This window comes from Girardinichthys multiradiatus, chromosome Y, assembly GCF_021462225.1.
Source record: "Girardinichthys multiradiatus isolate DD_20200921_A chromosome Y, DD_fGirMul_XY1, whole genome shotgun sequence".
Classification (NCBI taxonomy): Eukaryota; Metazoa; Chordata; class Actinopteri; order Cyprinodontiformes; family Goodeidae; genus Girardinichthys; species Girardinichthys multiradiatus.
In genome coordinates this window covers 8078144-8102484 of record NC_061818.1, presented here as the reverse complement: position 1 = coordinate 8102484, position 24341 = coordinate 8078144, and the positions used below count along the sequence as shown (strand labels likewise).

At 41.3% G+C, this 24341-nt stretch overlaps 1 protein-coding gene across 1 annotated transcript in view; it reads right to left on the bottom strand.

Annotated features, from left to right (window-relative positions):
• The window catches only part of LOC124864225 (voltage-dependent T-type calcium channel subunit alpha-1H-like), a 220033-nt gene that overhangs the window by 72355 nt on the left and 123337 nt on the right, over window positions 1-24341 (bottom strand). Inside the window, exons 7-10 of the mRNA XM_047358911.1 lie at window positions 18357-18681; window positions 11683-11775; window positions 5745-5983; window positions 3128-3657 (exon numbers count right to left, since the gene is read on the bottom strand). Of these exons, the coding sequence (XP_047214867.1) occupies window positions 3128-3657; window positions 5745-5983; window positions 11683-11775; window positions 18357-18681 (1187 nt within the window). The remainder of the gene's footprint in view (window positions 1-3127; window positions 3658-5744; window positions 5984-11682; window positions 11776-18356; window positions 18682-24341) is intronic.

Below are 24341 nucleotides of genomic sequence, written 5' to 3'. Positions count from 1 at the left end.
CTCACCCCACTGGGACAGAACAGACGAGCCTATCATCCTGCTTCTGCCTTTTAAAAAGTTCTTATGTCGCACAGTGGTTGTTCTCCCTTTCTTCTTCATGCTGTCTCCTGAATTAGCTTCTGTTTTTTACTATCTAATTTTTTTTTCTCTTTGTGCCTCCTTCTCTTGGTCTCTCCCACTGGATACCACTTCTTTAATACTTCATGCCTCTCCTTTGAATCTCTCCTCTTTCATTCTCCATTGTTTTCGCAGATATCCTGGCATAGCGGTTTGTGTCCACGCTGTTTTGCACTACCTAGGTCTCTGACACTCGCTGACACTGCGCTGACCCAGTCAATCCAAGCCCTCAATCCACCTCTATGAACTGATCACTGTAACACTCAAGACATGGATTTCCTGTCACAGCTCTAAGTGCTGCTAAAGACACATGCAAAAGCAGACGGTCTATCTCTGGTCAGGCTCACACAGAGGACAGACATAAAGACAGAAGTGGAAACATTCAAAATGGTGATAGGTGTGACTGTGATGATATAGAGCAAAAGTATTCAGAACACTTTTTCAGAATATTTCATGTTACAACGACAAACTTGTATTTTAACTTTATGTGATAGACCAACAAAATATAGCTCATAATTGTGAAGTGGTTGGGAAAGACAAATCTCAAAAATGTGGTATACATTTGCATTCAGCCATCTTTACTCTATTAGCCTTAGCTGAAATCTTCTGCAGTCTTGTATTCAAAAATCACCTAATTGGCAAACAGAATATACCTGTTGTAGGTCCGGATCAAAAGTTGTCTTTATTTTTTTTTTATTTTGTATGGTTCGCTTTCAAATTGTACGTATTGCAAGTGAACTATACCCTGTAAACAAAGCCACCTGTGACAATTGTTGATGCCATTGGAAAGAAATGACTAGGATGGAACTGAGCAAAGATCTGAAAATGGAGAAAAACTCTTTTAATTGATTGAGTCTCATGCTTTAGGTACCTTTGGCAATGGTTTTTCACTTTAACGCAGCATTGTTTGGGATACCACAAACCCCCTCTCCTTCATTCTCTCGCTAAACATGTTAAACACGACCGTGTTCTTGTGTCTTTTTTAGCTGTTGTGTTATGTGTGCAACTACCCAAAAAATGAGGAGGCACAGTATTTCCTCGTTGCTCCAGGTGTGTCCACGGCTCATTGTTTGTAGCATCCATGCAGTAGTTACGTTCTCAACACTGAAGGGCTAATCCTGCCCATTATGCCCTGCCACAGTGGCTTGTTAAGTCCAAGAAGGCATATGTGTACTGTAGTTGGGTTTACCGAGGCCGGTTCATTGTCCAGTTGTTTGATTTAGACCAGGGTTCACTTGAGTTTATTCACACCAGCACAAAAGGTCTAGACCAAGGGGGTGGGGACAAAGTCTTGTCTGTTTAAAGTGGATCAAATGTGGCGGATGTGAATACACCCTTAGTGTAAGTACAGCTGTTTTTTAAAGGCTTTGTTGGAGAACTTTAGTAAACAAACAAGATCATGAAGATAGAAACAATCCAGACAATTCAGGGGTGAAGGTCTGTCCAAGTTTAAAGCAGGATTCAGTAATGAAACAATATCCCAGATTTGAATATTTTACAAATCACTGTCCAAATGCTTGTGAACAACAATCTTCAAGCCAAAGACTGTCAATTGAGTGTTGATTTAGCACAATGCTTTAGATCATTGTCCTGCTGGAAGGTGAAGCTCCGTCCCAGTCTCAAATCACAAGCAGACCCACACAGGTTTTGCTCAAGAATATCCTTGTGTTTAGCACCATCCATGTTTCCTTTGACTTGTACCAGTTTTCCAGTCCCTTCTGCTGAAAAACATCCCCACAGCATGATGCTGCCACCACGTTTCACTGTGAGAATGGTGTTATGGGGTGATGGGATGTATTGGGTTTGCGCCAGACACAGCATTTTCCATGGTGGCTGAAAAGTAAAATTTCTGTCTAATCAGAACACCTTCCTCCATGAACTTGGAGAGTCACCCACAAATAAATAGTTTTTTCTGATCTCTCTTTATAAAGCCCAGCTCAATGGAGTATATGGCTTATTGTGGTCCTATTTACAGATACTTTAGTGTCTGCTGTGCAACTCCTTCAAGGCAACTTTTGGAACTCTGGGCTGACTCTCTGATTAATGTCCTCCTTGCCCAGTCTATGAGTTTGTGTGGGCAGCCCTCTCTCAGCAGGTTTGTTGTGGAACCATGTGCTTTACGTTTGACAATGATAGATTTAATGGTACTCCAGTGGAACATCAAAGATTTGCATATTTGTTTATATTTATTTTCTATTTTATTTTTTGACATTTACTTCTCAACAACTTTGTCACCGACTTGTTTGGAGAGCTCCATGGTCTTCATCGAGTAATGCCTCTTGCTTAGTCGTGTTGCAGCCTCTAAGAAAATGTGTGTTTATACAGACAGATCATGTGACACTTAGCTTGCATATAGGTTACTTCCTTTCACTAACTGTTGACTTTTGATGGGAAGTGGTTGCACCAGAACTTTTTAATGGCTTCTTAGCAAAAGGGGTTGATACATATGAACATGTCATTTTCATTTTTTTTCATTTTTTCTTCTGCAGGTTCATTGAAGCTGATTAGAGTTATTGGGAAGATAGCTGAGGCTAAATACAGCAAAATGCTTGATGAAAACTAGAAACTGCAAAAGATTTTATGCTGGAACAGAGGTTCTTCTTTGAGCAGGACAATGATTTTAAACAGACAGCTAAAGTGACAGAATTGTAAAGACCAAAGCATGTGTTAGTGAAAGCCAAGACCAAAATCCAATCATTAATCTAAAGCAAGATATGAAAATTGCTGTTCACTGATGCTACTAGGCCTCGAAAACCATGGATCATTTTCCTTAAGCTTAATTATTATTCACTGTGTTATGTTGATCTTTCACATGAAATCCCAATAAAATATTTTGAAGTTTATGGGTATAACGTCAGAAAAATTTCATGTTGTTCTAATACCTTCGCATGGCACCATATAAGGTCTGTGGGGGAAAAAGAATCATGTGCTTAAAGTGAATTTAAATTAATAATCAATGCAATATTTAATTTTTGCCAAATTAGTGAATCGTGTGTTTTTCTTTTCTTACTGTGCTGTCCCATGAGCTGGTAAAGCTTGTTCAGCGCCTCTGTGTGCTCAGATGTTGGGTGGTTCAATGGATGTTGCTCCGGACTGCGTCTGCACTGCTTTGAGTGGGTAGGTGGTGTCTTACTGCTGTGGCTGCACACAAAAGATGGCAGAATGGTCGGATAGTTCATGCCCCCGTTCTGCCGGCCAAGCAGTGGTCCCATTCCCTGAGAGACAACAGTAGGATTATCACCGCTACTTCTGTTTGTACTTCCTCTTGTAACAGACAGAGACTTCATTTCCGAATCCTCCCCTCCTTCAACATGGCTTTCCTGGTCCATGTGCTCAGCAGTTGTGGTGTTGATTGTGTGCTGCCCGCCGTTGCTGAGGTGACAGTGTTGGTGCTGATGATGCTGCAGGAGGTTATGAATTGGCCTCAGCCACAATGCAGTGCCAGGCCCTGGACCCCTGCTAGAACCTTGGCCATGCCCATTTCCACCACCATTGCTGCCAATGCCACTGCCATTAGGGTTCACCTTTTTACGGCGTTTGCTAAACAAAAAAGAAAGAGATCAGAGAAATTATTATTGATCACGGACAGAGAAAATTCTAATTGTCGATGAATAAAAGGTGTAAAAAACTGAATCCAATACTAAACCATGCCCAGAGCTTGCTGTAGCACAGAAAAAAAAAAAATTCGGCAACTCTTAACTGGGCTAAAAGTTAGAAGGACTTTTGCTAGAATTGAAGGTTGGCTTGTAGAGTCCAACAGCCGGTTAAAAGGTTGTTAGCTCCCTGTTTCTATAATCATATACAGGTCCTTCTCAAATTATTAGCATATTGGGATAAAGTTCATTATTTTCCATAATGTCATGATGAAAATTTAACATTCATATATTTTAGATTCATTGCACACTAACTGAAATATTTCAGGTCTTTTATTATCTTAATACGGATGATTTTGGCATACAGCTCATGAAAACCCAAAATTCCTATCTCACAAAATTAGCATATTTCATCCGACCAATAAAAGAAAAGTGTTTTTGATACAAAAAACGTCAACCTTCAAATAATCATGTACAGTTATGCACTCAATACTTGGTCGGGAATCCTTTTGCAGAAATGACTGCTTCAATGCGACGTGGCATGGAGGCAATCAGCCTGTGGCACTGCTGAGGTCTTATGGAGGCCCAGGATGCTTCGATAGCGGCCTTTAGCTCATCCAGAGTGTTGGGTCTTGAGTCTCTCAACGTTCTCTTCACAATATCCCACAGATTCTCTATGGGGTTCAGGTCAGGAGAGTTGGCAGGCCAATTGAGCACAGTGATACCATGGTCAGTAAACCATTTACCAGTGGTTTTGGCACTGTGAGCAGGTGCCAGGTCGTGCTGAAAAATGCAATCTTCATCTCCATAAAGCTTTTCAGCAGATGGAAGCATGAAGTGCTCCAGAATCTCCTGATAGCTAGCTGCATTGACCCTGCCCTTGATAAAACACAGTGGACCAACACCAGCAGCTGACACGGCACCCCAGACCATCACTGACTGTGGGTACTTGACACTGGACTTCTGGCATTTTGGCATTTCCTTCTCCCCAGTCTTCCTCCAGACTCTGGCACCTTGATTTCCGAATGACATGCAGAATTTGCTTTCATCCGAAAAAAGTACTTTGGACCACTGAGCAACAGTCCAGTGCTGCTTCTCTGTAGCCCAGGTCAGGCGCTCCTGCCGCTGTTTCTGGTTCAAAAGTGGCTTGACCTGGGGAATGCGGCACCTGTAGCCCATTTCCTGCACACGCCTGTGCACGGTGGCTCTGGATGTTTCTACTCCAGATTAAGTCCACTGCTTCCGCAGGTCCCCCAAGGTCTGGAATCGGCCCTTCTCCACAATCTTCCTCAGGGTCCGGTCACCTCTTCTCGTTGTGCAGCGTTTTCTGCCACACTTTTTCCTTCCCACAGACTTCCCACTGAGGTGCCTTGATACAGCACTCTGGGAACAGCCTATTCGTTCAGAAATTTCTTTCTGTGTCTTACCCTCTTGCTTGAGGGTGTCAATAGTGGCCTTCTGGACAGCAGTCAGGTCGGCAGTCTTACCCATGATTGGAGTTTTGAGTAATGAACCAGGCTGGGAGTTTTAAAGGCCTCAGGAATCTTTTGCAGGTGTTTAGAGTTAACTCGTTGATTCAGATGATTAGGTCCATAGCTCGTTTAGAGACCCTTTTAATGATATGCTAATTTTGTGAGATAGGAATTTTGGGTTTTCATGAGCTGTATGCCAAAATCATCCGTATTAAGACAATAAAAGACCTGAAATATTTCAGTTAGTGTGCAATGAATCTAAAATATATGAATGTTAAATTTTCATCATGACATTATGGAAAATAATGAACTTTATCACAATATGCTAATATTTTGAGAAGGACCTGTATATATAATCTAGCACCAAGATGGTTCTCTGGCTGTGTAAAACAAAACCAGTTATTTGTCATTTTCCTATATAGGGAGCTAAGAACAAACACTAGCAAGAGCTTCGGCCACCACTGGAACACTTTCAATCAAAAAAAACCCTACTAATTACTCAAATGGATTTAATTTAGAAACAGGAAGAATAAGTCACAGCAGAACACAGCCCACACCATACCTGTGCCATCCATAGTACATTCTCTGCAGCCTGCGCCTGAACTTCCGGTAAAGATGACTAATATATCGTAGCATCTCCTCATAGCATGAGCCTGGCTCACTGTAACTGGCCAGAGTTGAGTCATTTGACATGTAGCGAGCACGCTGCTCCCTCATCAGGGCATTCTCTCTTTGCTTTGTCTCAGAAAACTGGGTGGCGATGACCACGAGGCACAAATTGATCATGAAGAAAGAGCCCACCTTGGTTGGAGGAAGTTAAAAACAGAGATGGAACAATGTTAGTAAGACCCGGTGTGTTGTAATTCTAATCTCAGAAACAACTTTGAGGACACATCAAGACCTTCAAGATTAATATCTCATTTAAGTAACTGTTAAATCTTTTAATCCATGGCCCATATATAAATAGGCTTCAGCATTCAACCTGGCTGTCCCTTAATTCCAGTCCCAGCCACGGCGACCTGTGCTGCATGTCTTCCCCCTCTCTTCACCCCATTTCCTGTCTGCCAAATGACAAAGTGAAGGCCACCAGTACCAGAAAACAAATCTTAAAAAAAAACCTGTTATTTGAATTAACTTAGCCGTATGTGAAAAGTAATTGCCCAGTACAGATCTACATTACACTACTTTGGAACATAATGTCTTACACCAATACAACTGCTGATACTACACAAGTAAATATAGGATTTTATCTGAACACTTGTCTGTCTCTGATTTTCTTATTCCTTTGTTAAGCATTAATTTTTCTCCTACTATGCAGTTGCATCTATTTTTAGTTTGCTTCAAGTACTCTGTGCAGGGTTATTTTGCTCTTCTAACTTCCAAATATTTTGCCCTTTCTTTTGCACTCCATAATACACACTTTCTATATCAAACAGTAAGCTAGGAGGGAGCTCAGTTTAAATTATAGCCAAAGCTTGAAGGCTTGAAACATCTAAAGACACAAAGATCACAGCACACATAGTGAATAACCACAGTTATTCATATAGTAACAAGCCAGCAAATTTTAATAGACGGGGTTATGCTGGAATGGAAGTTTACCTGCTCACTTTTAAATGGTTATTCTAGGTTTTCCAAACCAGAGGTAAAATGCAAGAAACAAATCTCTCTTCAGTTGCTACAAATGTAAACATCTTGTTTATTATGTTTCCATTCAGAGTTATCATTTGTCTTAATCATTTGACATCTGCTTCTTCCTCTGCAAATTGTCTGCATTTTGTTTCTTGCAATTTCCATCAATCTCCTCTTTAGCCATCCTCTAATTTGATAATCGCAGATAAATTTCTTAATGCCAATATTTCCATCAGTTCTCTTTATTCAAACTTATTCAGTTTTGTGCCTCACCCTTATCTTTTTTATGCCATGTAAAACTCTTGGTACACTTTTTTATTTGTAATTTGTCTTGTTTCAAAAGCAAACTTTAGTGTATTCTACTAGGACTTCATTTCATAGACTATTTCAAACACAAAGAACTGCATACAGCAATTATGAAGTGGAAAAGGTTCATCCCTTCTAAACTTTTGTATAACAACAAATGTGGAAATAATGTTTGCATTTGTATCAAGAACCTTTTAATTTAATATCCCTAACTGCTAACTGCCTTCAGAGGTGAACTAAATAGCAAATAGTGCCCACTTGGGTGTAATTTAATTTAAATAAATAATTTAAGTAAATATAGCTGTTGAAGGCCTCAGATGTTTGTTGGAGAACCTAAGTGAGCATAAAGACCAAGAAAGAAAATATACAGCACAGGGATAGGTATGTAAAGAAGTTTAAAGCAGGGGTGGGTTATAAAAAATATCCCATCTTTAAACATCACATGGAGCACTGTTCAATAATTAACCAAATTCTGAAGTACGCAAGTATGATAACACTGGATGAGCTGCAGAGAGCCAAAGCTTAGGAAGGATCATTTTTAAATGGGACAACTTAATTGTGGACATGAACATATCTGGCATTTATAGAGAAGAAGCAAAGCAATTGTTCAAGGACACCCACTAAGACTGACATTGTGGAGACATAGAAAGCAGGAAAAATAGGTGCCTAGGGACCTCATGTACAAAATGGTAAATGGACTGAACTTATATAGCGCTTTTCCAGTCATACAGACCGCTCAAAGCGCTTTACACTAGAGCCACATTTACCCAACACTCACACATTCATACACCGATACGCAGATCAGTAGGCAACCTGAGGTTAAGTGCCTTGCCCAGGGGCACATCGACATATGGCATGAGGAAGCTGGAATCAAATCCACAACCTTCTGATTGCAAGAGGACTACTCTTCCTACTGAGCCACAGTCGCCACAAAAGAATGTACAGCTTTCATACTAAAAGTTGGTAGTAAGGATACATTTTTAAACTTGTGGCACACAAAAAAATTCAGATGTACAAAACTGTGCGTAGACATGTCACCTCACACGTTGCCTTCATACATCCTAATCTGAGGTGAATTGGGTGCATCTGCATGTGCTGCTTGAACCGCCCAGTTGCCGTAACATTGAGCTCTATCATAGCTCGATGCTGATCATTGTAATGACATGAACATGCCCCCCGTATTTCTATCTTATACGTTAAATCTTAAAAAAAATTTAGGACGTCACGTAAACACAGCACAAAAAGTAGTGATAGCTTTTCTTTAGCAAGGACTGGGAAGCTTGTCAGAATTGATGGGAAGATGAATGGACAGAAATACATTGCAGTCTTGGAAGAAAACCTCTTAAAAGCCACAAAGACACTGGGATGAAGGTTCAACTTCTGCAGGACAATTACCCAAAACACACAGTCACACCTACAGGGGTTGGACAATGAAACTGAAAAACCTGTCAATTTAGTATGGGAGGTTTCATGGCTAAATTGGACCAGCCTGGTAGCCAGTCTTCATTGATTGCACATTGCACCAGTAAGAGCAGAGTGTGAAGGTTCAATTAGCAGGGTAAGAGCACAGTTTTGCTCAAAATATTGAAATGAACACAACATTATGGGTGACATACCAGAGTTCAAAAGAGGACAAATTGTTGGTGCACGACTTGCTGGAGCATCTGTGACCAGGACAGCAAGTCTTTGTGATGTATCAAGAGCCACGGTATCCAGGGTAATGTCAGCATACCACCAAGAAGGATGAACCACATCCAACAGGATTAACTGTGGACGCAAGAGGAAGCTGTCTGAAAGGGATGTTCGGGTGCTAACCCGGATTGTATCCAAAAAACATAAAACCACGGCTGCCCAAATCACAGCAGAATTAAATGTGCACCTCAACTCTCCTGTTTCCACCAGAACTGTCCATCGGGAGCTCCACAGGGTCAATATACACGGCCGGGCTGCTATAGCCAAACCTTTGGTCACTCATGCCAATGCCAAACGTCGGTTTCAATGGTACAAGGAGTCCAAATCTTGGGATGTGGACAATGTGAAACATGTATTGTTCTCTGATGAGTCCACCTTTACTGTTTTCCCCACATCCGGGAGAGTTACGGTGTGGAGAAGCCCCAAAGAAGCGTACCACCCAGACTGTTGCATGCCCAGAGTGAAGCATGGGGGTGGATCAGTGATGGTTTGGGCTGCCATATCATGGCATTCCCTTGGCCCAATACTTGTGCTAGATGGGCGCGTCACTGCCAAGGACTACCGAACCATTCTTGAGGACCATGTGTATCCAATGGTTCAAACATTGTATCCTGAAGGCGGTGCCGTGTATCAGGATGACAATGCACCAATACACACAGCAAGACCGGTGAAAGATTGGTTTGATGAACATGAAAGTGAAGTTGAACATCTCCCATGGCCTGCACAGTCACCAGATCTAGGCAAGTCAGGAAACGTTTTCCTCCACCAGTATCACGTAGTGACCTGCAAGAAGAGTGGCTTAAAATCCCTCTTACCACTGTGCGGGACTTCTATATGTCATTCCCAAGACGAATTGATGCTGTATTGGCCGCAAAAGGAGGCCCTACACCATCCTAATAAATTATTTTGGTCTAAAACCAGGTGTTTCAGTTTCATTGTCCAACCCCTGTATAAGGGAATAGCTTAGCTCAAAGAATATGTACTAGAATCGCCTAGTTTAAAGTCCAGTTTGAAATCCAGTTATGAATCCCTGAAAACTGATATCCACAAATCATCTCCATTCATTCTGAGTGAGGAATTGGCTGAAAAATTCAGTCTCTAGATGTGCAAAGCTGGTAGAGACAAATCTTGAAAGACTTTCTGCTGTATTTGCTGTGGAAGACAGCTCTATAAAGTACTGGCTAATACGGACTGAATACAATTACATATCTTACTTTTCAAGTTTGTACTTGTAAATTAAATTGAAAAATACTATATTATTTTTCTTTAACTTCACAATTCATATAAAATTCCAGTAGTATACTTTTAAGTTTGTGGTTTGTTATGTTATAAAATATGAACACATTCAGGAGATGTAAATATTTTGCAAGGCACTGTGTTTGAACTCTTTCACGTTTGCCACTTCTTCTAAATGCCTTTGCACCAGCTGCTGTACTGTCACATAATGATGCAGATATATTTCATCCAAAACTGGCTGTTTTAATTTGTGCCCAAGCAATAGCATTCCTCAGCTTCTCTCGGCTTCCATAAACCTGTCCTTTAGTCTTTTTTAGGTGAAAGATTAATGAGAGCCAACAGCCTCTCAATAACCTTTGCAGACACATCTGATTCCACCTTACTGCTACAGCTGCACACCTCAACAATTTCTGTGCTGCCCTTATACATAATCCTGCACATATTGCCAAATTCTTTCGTGGTACTCTACCATGGGGCTTCTTGTAGCACTAGTTGTAAATGAACATTTGTTACATTCTTCTGACCTAGTTTACCTTTTGTCATAACCACTTCCAAAGCAAACAGTGCATCTGCAGTGCTTCTTCTTGGCATGAAACAAAACAGCTGCCATTTATGACAGCAAGATAAAAGTGAAGCCCTCAGAAGATGCCTCGCCTTTTAAAGGATAAATAAATTCATTTTTTTTTTAGTACCATTATAGGATTTAAGGATAATGTCCCTGATGTACCTTTACATACTTCCATCATATTCAGGAATGCCTCTTGGGGTTGTTTGAAAAATGTAATTACAGGTGTTTTGTCTTTAAGAATTTTTCAAGAAAGACCATCCATCATAAGATGATTAAAACATTATTTGGAGTGTAAGGAACAAGTCAGAAACAGCAAAATTATAAATCTGATATGACTGAGTTGTATTAAACAGAATTGGATTCTGATAGATAATTTGATTCTGAAAAAAATGTCTTTTGTGAAAAGTTGTTAATTCATGATATTTAAATAAACTCAAGTGAACTAATCTTACCTGTGATTAACTTAACAGTAATGTATTTGAATTGAACTGAATGAAAGCAAGCTGAACTTAAAGGAAGGGAGATTACGTAAATTAAACTAAAGTATTGTAGAGGTGTCTACACCAATTTCTTCTTGTTATTTCAACCCAGTGTAAAGTAATGAAGATTTATAATGAATTAAAATGTTCAAATTTTTTTTCAAAGTCGTAATCCTGTAGAACTCTTCAACTCGAGATTAAAAGCGGTTCTAAAAATCATTCAATGTCCCATTTTTTTCCTTAAAATCATGTTCCGGACCAGAATAAAAACCTTCTAACCTACCTAGAATGTTGCCTAACATATTGCTAAAAAGATTATTTTTTGTTTCCCATCAGTTAAGCCGAATCTGTGAGTCTTGATCTAACTGCGGTCTAATTTAGCTACCCTAAACTCTACAGATCACTGTTAACCCACTAAGACCAATGTTGCCTTTAATTCTGTAATAGGACTGAAACAAGTCCATCTGGTCTATTTAAGACAGAAACTGTTTAACACCTAATTAAATATACAAAATACTATTGTTTCATTTCTGTCCTCTATTGACACATTTGAATATTGATCACAACATAAAAATAAAGGTGGTACTTACAATAATAAGCAGTATAAAATATATAAAATTGTAGAAGGAGTGAGCATCCATGACATAATACATGATGTCCACCCATCCTTCCAGTGTGATGACCTGATAACAAGAAAAAGACAAGGAGAGAATAATTTGTTAACTACAATATAATAATCAGCAAAGCAGGAGAAACAATAACTAGACAAAGAAACCTAAAGACAACCTCAAAAGTCCTTCCTAATTCTTTTAAATTTGTATGTGTTTGTGGCAGGGGACTGGTAGCAACTCCTTCAAGTGGCTTTGGCTTGTATGCTAATGAGTCAGCTCAGCTGAACTAATAACACACTTGCACCTCAACATCAAAATCTTGGGCCTGCATGAAATCTTACTCTGGGAACTGCAAGAGTGTGCACAGGAGTAGCAGGAGTGCAGTGTACAAGTACAACACAAAAACACGTTAGAAAGCAGGTATTTGTAAATGTGCGCATGAATAAAAGATTTTGCACAAGTACCATACAAGATCTAGTAAATGCAATTTTTTTGCATGGACAACAGTAGAGGCAGCAAAAAACAACATTTGTTTTAGAAAGAATGCATGTTTTACTAATATACACCTGAAACTTGTAATTTGATAGCTTATTTTTCTTACAGAAACACACTGAAAGAGATATACACAATAGATATACACATAGTGTAAATTGCTGTATATAAACATGCAGGGATTCCTGAAAACAAACATTTTGACGGCAATAATTAATTTATGTATTACCTTTAATTTATCAATGAAAGAAATAAATCTTTGAGCGATTAAGAACATACTCTTTTTTTCTTATTTTTTAATATCTGAAGCATTAAGCATGGCTGACAGACCTAGCAAGGAGACGGGTTATCAAAAAAGCAGCCAAGTGGTCAGTGGTGACTTTGGTGGGGCTGTAAAGATCTACAGCTCAGGTGAGAAAATCCGTGGACAGGATATCTACAGGCAATTTACAAATCTGGTCTTAATGAAGGAGTGGCAAATGTTTTTGAATTGTTGAAAGAAAGCCATCAGAAGTCCCCTGTGTAGTTTCTCATATGGTATGTAGGAGGCACAACAAACACATTGAAGTAAAAAAAAAAATTGTTATGTCACACCAAAATTACCTTTTAACTTCATGCAAACACTATACAGGTCCTTCTCAAAATATTAGCATTATTTTCCATAATGTCATGATGAAAATTTAACATTCATATATTTTAGATTCATTGCACACTAACTGAAATATTTCAGGTCTTTTATTGTCTTAATACGGATGATTTTGGCATACAGCTCATGAAAACCCAAAATTCCTATCTCACAAAATTAGCATATCATTAAAAGGGTCTCTAAACGAGCTATGAACCTAATCATCTGAATCAACGAGTTAACTCTAAACACCTGCAAAAGATTCCTGAGGCCTTTAAAACTCCCAGCCTGGTTCATCACTCAAAACCCCAATCATGGGTAAGACTGCCGACCTGACTGCTGTCCAGAAGGCCACTATTGACACCCTCAAGCAAGAGGGTAAGACACAGAAAGACATTTCTGAACGAATAGGCTGTTCCCAGAGTGCTGTATCAAGGCACCTCAGTGGGAAGTGTGTGGGAAGGAAAAAGTGTGGCAGAAAATGCTGCACAACGAGAAGAGGTGACCGGACCCTGAGGAAGATTGTGGAGAAGGTCTGATTCCAGACCTTGGGGGACCTGCGGAAGCAGTGGACTGAGTCTGGAGTAGAAACATCCAGAGCCACCGTGCACAGGCGTGTGCAGGAAATGGGCTACAGGTGCCGCATTCCCCAGGTCAAGCCACTTTTGAACCAGAAACAGCGGCAGAAGCGCCTGACCTGGTCTACAGAGAAGCAGAACTGGACTGTTTCAGAATCAGAATCAGAATCAGAAAAGCTTTATTGCCAAGTACGTTTTTGGACATACAAGGAATTTGTTTTGGCGTAGTCGGTGCAATACAGTACAAATTAAACAGTACAAACATATCTACAATATAATATAAATATAAGTGCACAGTTTTAAGTGAGTGAGAGTAAATATAGAGCAGTATAAGATGCAAGAGCAATACAACAGTGCAGGTGATCATTGTGCAAGTAAGCAGGAGTCCAAGCTGAGCGTTAATGTAACACATAGAGTTACAGGTTACAGGTGTCCTGTCAGCAAAAAAAGGGGGGGTGTGGGGGAAAGAGAGAATGTCAGGGTGGTTTCCGGGCTTTGTTAACCAGGCTGGTGGCAGATGGGAAAAACTGTTCTTGTGGCGTGAGGTTTTGGTCCGGATGGACCGCAGCCTCCTGCCAGAGGGGAGAGTCTCAAAGAGTCTGTGACCGGGGTGGGAGGGATCAGCCAGAATCTTCCCGGCCCGCTTCAGGGTCCTGGAGGTGTACAGTTCCTGGAGCGACAGTAGACTGCAGCCAATCACCTTCTCAGCAGACCGAATGACACGCTGCAGCCTGCCCTTATCCTTGGCTGTAGCAGCGGCGTACCAGATGGTGATGGAGGAGGTGAGGGTGGACTCAATGATGGCTGTGTAGAAGTGCACCATCATAGTCTTTGGCAGGTTGAATTTCTTCAGCTGCCGCAGGAAGAACATCCTCTGCTGGGCTTTCTTGATGAGGGAGCTGATGTTTGGCTCCCACTTGAGATCCTGGGAGATGATGGTTCCCAGGAAGCGGAAAGATTCCACAGTGTCAATTGTGGAGTCACAGAGGGTGATGGGGGCAGGTGGGGCTGGGTTCTGCCTGAAGTTCACAACCATCTCCACTGTCTTTAGAGCGTTGAGCTCAAGGTTGTTCTGGCTGCACCAGTCCAACAGATGGTCCACCTCCCATCTGTATGCGGACTCGTCACCATCAGAGATGAGTCCGATCAGGGTGGTGTCGTCCGCAAACTTCAGAAGCTTGACAGACTGGTGACTGGAGGTGCAGCTGTTGGTGTACAGGGAGAAGAGCAGAGGAGAGAGAACACAGCCTTGGGGGGAACTGTGTATCCACTGTTGCTCAGTGGTCCAAAGTACTTTTTTCGGATGAAAGCAAATTCTGCATGTCATTCGGAAATCAAGGTGCCAGAGTCTGGAGGAAGACTGGGGAGAAGGAAATGCCAAAATGCCAGAAGTCCAGTGTCAAGTACCCACAGTCAGTGATGGTCTGGGGTGCCGTGTCAGCTGCTGGTGTTGGTCCACTGTGTTTTATCAAGGGCAGGGTCAATGCAGCTAGCTATCAGGAGATTTTGGAGCACTTCATGCTTCCATCTGCTGAAAAGCTTTATGGAGATGAAGATTTCATTTTTCAGCACGACCTGGCACCTGCTCACAGTGCCAAAACCACTGGTAAATGGTTTACTGACCATGGTATCACTGTGCTCAATTGGCAGGCCAACTCTCCTGACCTGAACCCCATAGAGAATCTGTGGGATATTGTGAAGAGAACGTTGAGAGACTCAAGACCCAACACTCTGGATGAGCTAAAGGCTGCTATCGAAGCATCCTGGGCCTCCATAAGACCTCAGCAGTGCCACAGGCTGATTGCCTCCATGTCACGCCGCATTGAAGCAGTCATTTCTGCAAAAGGATTCCCGACCAAGTATTGAGTGCATAACTGTACATGATTATTTGAAGGTTGACGTTTTTTGTATTAAAAACACTTTTCTTTTATTGGTCGGATGAAATATGCTAATTTTGTGAGATAGGAATTTTGGGTTTTCATGAGCTGTATGCCAAAATCATCCGTATTAAGACAATAAAAGACCTGAAATATTTCAGTTAGTGTGCAATGAATCTAAAATATATGAATGTTAAATTTTCATCATGACATTATGGAAAATAATGAACTTTATCACAATATGCTAATATTTTGAGAGGGACCTGTATGTGGCAAAGAACTAACACTGCAAATCACCCTGGACACACAGTGCAGGAGAAAAATGTTGGCACTGCTGGGGACGTGTTTCTTTAACAGGGACAGAACCGATGGTTAAGTTAATAGGGAGATGGGTGGAGCTGATCACACCTCAGTGTTGTGAAAAAAACTGTTAGGGGCTGCAAAAGATATGAGAGTGAGGCAGAGGTTTGTCTTCCAGAAGGACAGCAACCATTAACATGCAATCAGAGCAATGAAATGGTGAAAATACAGTTTAGGTGACTAATGATAACAGGAAAAGGCATGTCAGGAATTGGAGGGCATCAAACTAGAACAATAATGCAACAGAGACAGCAGCACAGGAAGACTGGCATGGAGAAAGACATGAGGTGGAAAAAAAAAATAAACAAGGAACAGAACACAAGAGAGAACAAAGAAATCCAAAGACAGAAAGGAACTAGTACAGATCACCACTGGAGACAATAAACAATTAAAATATTTCAAATCTAAATCCAAGTTACAACCAAAACAAAAAGACCCACAGATTATGACATGATAACATAACCAGCATGCTAATTGGCAAATTAAGTCACAAGTTGTAGTTTTATTTTTTACTTTAATAAAAAAAATATATTCAAAAATGAATAACAACAAGCTCATGCCGGGACTGCAAATGTAGTACAAAATGTTTAGATGGAGTACTGTAGACATGACTTCTGTCAGTTTTAGCCTTTGTGAAGTGAGCTTAGAACTAGTTCTTGTTAATGGCAAACTAGTATGACACTGATTGTACAATTTTACTTTTGACCACCCAGGAATTCATCACATGGTTTCTCTGCTGATTAACCCAACCAACAGTATCCTTAAAACATAACTAACAGTAATTCATCAGTTGGTTGAATATAGTGAGTTGTTTATGTCTATAATGCTCCTGCTCTTGTAGATTTTCTTTAGGTGTGAATCATTCATCTATCTAATTTTTCCATTCCTCATTCTCTGTCTTATAATTCAAAGGACTGAAACTTTTCAAGATCTAGAAAATATTACAAGCTAATCAGACTTCTTCTATTTTTTTGCAAGTGCTGCAATTCAATGCTGAATGTTGGTTACAGGGAATCTTGATCTTTTGAAACCTCCCATGTGACTGTGTTATATTGTATGAGTATTAATGAAATCCAAAAGGAGTCCTTGCTATTCTCATGAGGACAGCTGTGAGTTCCCACAGACCCAGGCACTTTTTAGTCTTTCAAGTGTCTCTAGGGAAATAGTGAAACAGCTTAGACATGTTCAGAATGTATGCTTTATCTTAGACATAAATAAAAGGCGTGACAGGATGGTTTAATGTAATTACATGACATGCACATACCATGTTACTGTCTAACTTCACATTTAACAGAGTCCAATAATTATCTTTGGTGTAAGATCAAAAAGAGGAATTGTACAGCTACCATTTAGGTAACTGAATTTGGGAAAGCAAGATCAAGGATATTCACCTAAGCAAACTACTCTATCATAATAGATATACATTACATTACATTCACACTGGTGTATGAATGTGGTGAGAAATAATTTTAGTAACAACCAACATAGTCATTAGAATCTAAAATAAACAAACGTAAACTCTCTTTTAGCCCCTACCCACCCTGCAATCATGCCGGCCTGATGTTTGCTCCTACATAGCAAGGCTGAATCTGATGAAGGAGGTTCAGAAACCTCCCATACGTATAAGGAACTTCCACTGAGTGTTTGGAAAAATCCTGCAGATGTTATATTTGTTGCATTAGCATTGGAATATGGTCAAAAAAACACCACAAAAAACAACTTTCTGGGTTCTAAGACTGCAGTAGCATCATGCCTGTTACCATACTGAAATTTGGGTTTCCCATATTTGCTATACTTCAGCTATGTTCAGTTTTGCAGGTTCTGTTTAAGTTAAATTATATAAGTGTGTCCTCTAATTAATTATCTTATGCAACGTCTATCACTGTGAACTTCCTGTTATGATCTTCATTTAACATTAACGTAAATACTAATTTAACTCATAAAGATTCTAGAAGGTTTTTTTTTTTCCTGGCCCCTCTGTCTTTTCTCTTCCTGTTCCAATTTTCATTATAAATGTCTAAATGTTGCAAAAAAGAATTGCAACCATGTACTCCAAGTAAACAGATGCTTTTAGAAGTAGGCACAATCATATGCCTAGCAAAATAAAATATTCTCACATTAGACCCAAAAAATTCTGTTTACCAAAATATTTCAAATAGGAAAAATGTACAAATGGCAAAATGTAATCTTAAGCCTCATGAGGTGAAAACACAGAGGACATTTTTGAGATGGATTAATATGTGCATGAGTGCATTGAGAATTTGTGGTGTTTGTAGTAATTTGAAGATAAAACTCTTTGGCAAAGAAAATTGCAAGTCATAGCACATTGGAAGCAAAGCCACATCTATCACTGTGGCTTAGGTAAATTCACAAAAAAGGATGCAACACAAATCTCAGCAGTACAGAAAGTGTAAGCTTACAGACATCAATAATAAATAGACTGTCATGGGAGGTGGAAGTTGTGAGAGGAAGAAATGTGTTTTTCAACCCTGGTCCTCAAAGCACACTGCCCTGCATGTTTTACATGTTCCCTGCTTCAGTACACCCGATTTCATTTGGTGGCTGATTAACAGGCTCTTACTGAACTGTACTGAGCAGAGAAACACCTCAAACATGCAGGGCAGTTTGCCTTGAAGACCAGGGTTGAACACACTGCAATAGGATTTCTAAAGTAACATTAGGTTTTTGAAAATTAAGTTAGAATATTATTTCCTTTCTCACCTGGAATATGGCTATCCAAGCATAGCCAATATTGTCAAAGTTAACTGCTCCCTTGTGGGGGTTGTGGTCCCCGGGGAGGCAGTCACTGTAGTACTGGTTCCAGTTAACACAATTGCTATTGCTAGCCCCACCCACTCCTGGTGGTGAACCAATAAGAGCAGATCTTTGGTGGGGAGCAGACAATGAGCAATCCTCTCCTCCCTGGGTGAAAGGTGGCAAATCGTGGCAGCGCAGCATCCCGTTCTCGCGGGGAGCTGAGCAGATGAACGGGCTGTCTTCACCTTCTTCAGGCATGTAGTAAGGATTTATGGAGAGGTTGTAAAATCTGGGTGGGACAAAATATAAATAAGTGAATATGGAATTTCAAAATGCAGATTTAAGGTTACAGATTTTGTCAAAAGACATTTGAATGTTATTTTTATGCCTCATTTAATATACTAACCCAGATGCATCCAGAACCAGAACAAAAGTATGAACACTATCCTGGTCTCTACTTGTGAAGTGGAAACCATAATCACGCCTTTGAATTTATTCGCATGTTTTCCACATCTTTTGTCCTTTTATAACTGCAAATTTCAATGCATTTCACAAGGAATTATTGTGGCTTAATCATGAAGAGAAAGTGGTCTTTATTTATCACCTTTGGACATTTAGAGAGTGCAAATTTAGACAGTTCTTTGCAAATAGATCAAACTCACTCAGATTAGATAGAGAGTGTTATCAGGGACGTTTTTTTTTTTTGTCTTGCCATGGATTCTAAAATCAATTTGGGTCTGGACTCCTATTGGGTCATTTAAACCATGAATAAGCTTGAATATAAACCATTATAGTTATGGCTATATGTTTACAGGGCATAGATATTATGATGGGATATGCACCAGTATCCCTGCAACCCAGTACGGATAAGAGGGTGCAGACAATGGATACGGTTTTAGGGTCTACTAGAGGTGGAGATGATAACAGGTGACCAGTCTGAATATGTAAATTAATAACCTCATCAATACTGATGGCAGCTCAATAAAACGTTTGTAGCTCTGATTAATTACCATTGTGGCTTTTATTAAATTATTGATACTAATATGGGGTATTAAATCAAGCTTCAACTCAACTCTATTATTTCAGATATGACCCCAGTTGCTAAGAATCTGAGCAAAACAGGAACGAATTCTTTCTCACTATTAGCCTTTTAAAAATTTCCACTTTTATTTTACATCATCCAGCCTGAAACATGCTCCAGGATTTAGCTTACTTTATTAGTCTTAAAAACATAAAACAAAATGGGTACAGATATGAATATGAACATACAGAAATATTATGATACATGTTAGCTAAAATGAGGCACTGGCAGTTTATACAATCCTAAAGCCTCTGAACAGGAAGGAATCATCTTAATGTTAATTATAATTTATAAAAACAACAATATATATATATATATATATATATATATATATATATATATATATATATGTGTGTATCTTTGGTTAGTACACCCTAACATTTAATACAAGCAATGAAAGGCTTAATGAAACTGTGTAACTCAGAGACACAGGAGAGAGGAGACTGTTTCACTGTGAGCACAAAAAATTTAATTATAAGAAAGGAATTACTAGGAAACCTCACTGGTTTCTTGTCGCAAAACTCAATCTGCCTCCAGCATTTTAGGTTGTCACAGTGAGAAAAGAAGGAGTAAACCAACTCTGCATATCTTAAGCCCAAGAACTGAGCCTTAAATTACAGCACACTATCAGTTAAACATAACATAATAAAGCCATTTATTGGATGAGTAAATTTCAATAACGTTGGGGCTTGTATATGTGAACTTCCCAATTTGTTACCACAAGAGCAGAGAAAACTCCAGTTTAGAAGCAAATGTATTTTAAAGCCTGGAATACAGAAGAACTGGAGTACAAAACATAAAGAGAAGGAAGAAAGAGAAGTCAATTCGCCCTTGCTCCATGACCTACCCCACTTGTCACTCATGCATGGCCATTTTGTCTCAGTCACTGTCATTTTGTAGTCGTTAAAAATATATTTTGGTATCCATGTATGAGGAGCAGCGGCTCTACTCCGAGCTCCTCCCGCATGGCTGACCTCCTCACTCTGTCTCAAAGGGAGTGCCAGGCCACGCTACGGAGGAAGCTCATTTCAGCCGATTGTATCCGGGATCTGGTTCTTTTAGTCATGACCCAAAATTCATGGTCATAGGTGAGGGTAGGAACTTAGACCGACCGGTAAATTGAGAGCTTCGCTTTTCGGCTCAGCTCTCTCTTCACCACAATGGACCAGCACAGCGTTACTATGGCAGCCACACCAATCCGTCTGTCAATCTCCCACTCCATTGTCCCCTCACTTGTGAACAAGACCCCAAGATACTTGAACTGCTCCACTTGAGGCAGGAATTCCTCTCCAACCTTTTCTCCTTGAACCACCACCTTATCATGATGGAGGTATTTGAGTGCTCGAATGATCCTAGAGGCTATGTTGCCTGGGGCTTAAATGCCCCTGGTAGGGTCTCCCATGGCAAAAAGGCTCTGGGTGACAGATCATACAAAGAAAAGTTCAAGATGCCTTCATTAACCCCAACAAATCAAGGCACGTGATGTCGCCCAGTATGGCAGAGCCGGAGTCCCATCCTGGAGCCAGGCCTGGGGTCGGGACTCGTCGGAGAGTGCCTGGTGGCTGGGTTGCTCCTTGTTGGACCAGGCCAGGCCAAGCCCGAATGAGAGATGTGAGGCCATCCCCCAGTGGGCCCACCACTTGCAGGGGGAACCATGATGGACCGGTGCAAAAAGAATGGGGCAGCGGAAGAAGGTGGAGACCTCGACCACCCAATCTCCAGATGCTTAAGCTGGCTCTAGAGATGTGGAATGTCACCTTGATGGGGGGGGAAAGAGCCTGAGTTTGTGTGGGAGGTTGAGTGATATCAACTAGAAATAGTCTGGCTCACCTCCACGCACAACCTGGGCTCTGTAGCCCAGCTCCTCGAGAGAGATTGGACTCTTTTCTACTCTGTCGCAGGGAGAGGCGGTGAGCCTGGGTGGGTTTGCTTGTTGCCTCCCAGCTCAGCCGTGTTGGGGTTTACCCCAGTGGATTAGAGGATTGAATCCCTGCACCTTCGGGTTGGGGACAGGTCTCTGACTGTCATCTTGGCCTACAGGCGGAGCAGTGGTGCGGAGTACCCTGCCTTCTTGGCGTCCCCTTCAGGGGCGCTGCATAGTGCCCCTCCCGGGTACTGCATTATTCTGCTGGGGGACTTCAACTCCCGCATGGGAAATGACAGTGACACCTGGAGATGTGTGATTGGTTGGAATTGCCTCCCCGATCTGAATCTGAGTTGTGTTTCATTATTGGACTTCTCTGCTAGTCACAGATTGTCCATAATGAACACCATGTTCAAGCATAATGGTGTTCATCGGTGCAATTGGCACCAAGACACCCTAGGCAGGAGGTCAATGATCGAGTTTGTTGTCATGTCATGACCTTTTATTTTGGACATTTGGGTGAAGAGAGGGGCTGAGCTGTCCACTGATCACCACCTGGTGGTGAGATGGATCCACTGGAAGAGGAGAAAGCCAGACAGACTTGGCAAGCCCAAGCATATAGTGAGGGTCTGCTCGGAACATCTGGTGGATCCCTCGGCCACCTCCGGGAGGGCTTTGACCAGATTCCTGGGGAGGTTGGAGACATAGAGTCTGAGTGGACCATGTTCTCCTGGTCTATTATCGATGCTGCCATCCATAGCTGTGGCCACAAGGTCTGTGGTGCCTGTTGCAGCAGCAATCCCCAAACCCGGTGGTGGACACCAGCACAAAGGGATGTTGTCAAGCTGAAGGAGTCCTATCAGCTGTGGTTGGCTTGTGGGACTCCTGAAGCAGCTGACGGGTACCATGAGGCCAAGCGTGCCACGGCTCAGGCTGTGACAGAGGCAAAACTCGAACCTGGGAGGAGTTCGATGAGGCCATGGAGAACGACTACCGGTTGGCTTCGAAGCGATTCTGGCAAACCGTCCAGTGCCTCACATGGGGGAAGCAGTGCTTCACCAACACTGTTTACAATGGGGGTGGGGACCTGCTTACCTCGACTGGGGACATTATCAGGCGGTGGAAGGAGGATCTCCATGAGGATATCCTCAATCCTGCCGTCAAGCATTACCTTGTGGAAGCAGAGGCTGGGGACCTGGGGTTGGACTCTTTCATTACCCAGGCTGAAGTCAACAAGGTGGTTCAAAAGCTCCACAGTGGCAGGGCTTCGGGGGTGGATGAGATCCACCCTGAGTAACTCAAGTCTCTGGATGTTGTGGAGCTCTCATGGTTGACACGCCTTTTCAACATTGCGTGGGAGTCGGGGCAGTGCCTCTGAACTGACAGAATGGGGTGGTTGTCGTCCTTCATAAGAAGGGTGGCTGGAATATGTGTTCCAACTATAGGGGTGTTACGGCTGGTGGCCGTATGTGTGTTTGTTTTGTACCTTCATCAACAGACTGGCCAGCCGATGTCGCTGAAAAGCACCGTTTTCCTCCGTGCTATCGGTACCGCTGTTTCTGATAGGATCGGATTTCTTCTTCGCTGGATACCCTCTTCTTCGCTGTTCCTGACGGACTCTGATCTCCCTGCGTGCTCTGCACTCCTCCTACTGGACGTCTCCGGGAGTTCATGTTGGACTATTCATTTCCTGGTTCTTCTGAATTCGCCGCCAATCAAGAAGGGACTACATTATATAAACTCTCTGCACCTGCCACTAAAGGCAGCTGGTATTTGGACAGAACAGCTCGCCACTTCTGACTTTGGTGTTGTAAAATTTTGAAGCTTGGTTATTGTTGTATGCTTACCTGCTCGTTGGGAAGCTTGGTTATTTTTGTGTGCTCACCTGCTTGATGACTCCATCTTGGCTCAAAGGAGTCTCTTTAAAGTTGATTGGGCTTTGTCTTGATTTGTTTGTTTGCTTTTTGTTAGCAGGGACGTTTTTGATTTAGGAAACTGTTGAATTAGTTTGTCCCTCCTTTTGGGGGATTATTTTTAGTTAAATTACTGATGGTTGTGTATTTTGTTAAATTTATGGTTATTGTGTATTTTGGGTTTTACCCCTTTTTATTTTCAAACGGTTTGTACTTTAAGTATCCTCCTTTTGTTTGTTTTGTTAAAAATAACGGAAACTGAACTAAAAAGAAATAAATTACTCTTTCTTTCATTAAACCAACAACACCTGGTTTGAATGTTTACTTCCCCCTACCCCTAGACCGAGTGGGGTCGTAACATTTAATGGGGGCTCGTCCGGGATCTCTTTAAATGAATCCTGTGATTGAAAGTGTAAACTTTAGCTTTGTCAGTTCAGAAAGTGACAAGGTCTTGGTAGGCCCCTGTTGTCACTTGTGCAAAATTTTAGTATGGCACAGTTTAACTTAAAACAGTTTTTGGAAAGTCCCTCTCTTGAACTAATAGAGTCATGTCGAAAGGATGATTTGGCACAAATTGCAGCACATTTCTGCATTTATTATTCTAAACAACTCCTTAAGAAGGAACTAAGGAATCTTGTAGTGGAGAAATTGGTAGAACTAGGAGTTCTTGTATGTTCTGAGATATCTGCGAGTTCTGTGGCTCAACCTGCTTTGACTTCTGCTGCTGTAGCTCAGTCCAAGGCCCTTTCTTCTGATGAAGGTGGTAAGAAGGTTTTGGGAAAACCTCCAGCAGTCTCTCCAGATGTGGATGCTGAGGTGGGTGTGGGGATTAAGACTCCTTACACACTCCCTCGGTTTAATCCTCTCTCTGACGCCAGTAGTTCGGCTGGGTCAAAGGCTGATGCTCGGATTAAAATCCGACTCGCTAGACTGCACCTTGAGGCCCAAGAGAAGGCACAGCAAAGGCAGTTCCAACTAGAAATGAAAAGGTTGGAAATTGAAGCAGACACTGCCATAAAAATACGTCAGTTAGAGCTTGAATCTCAGACTAGAATTAATGTTCCTGCTTTTGCAGTAAACTCCTCTTCTGT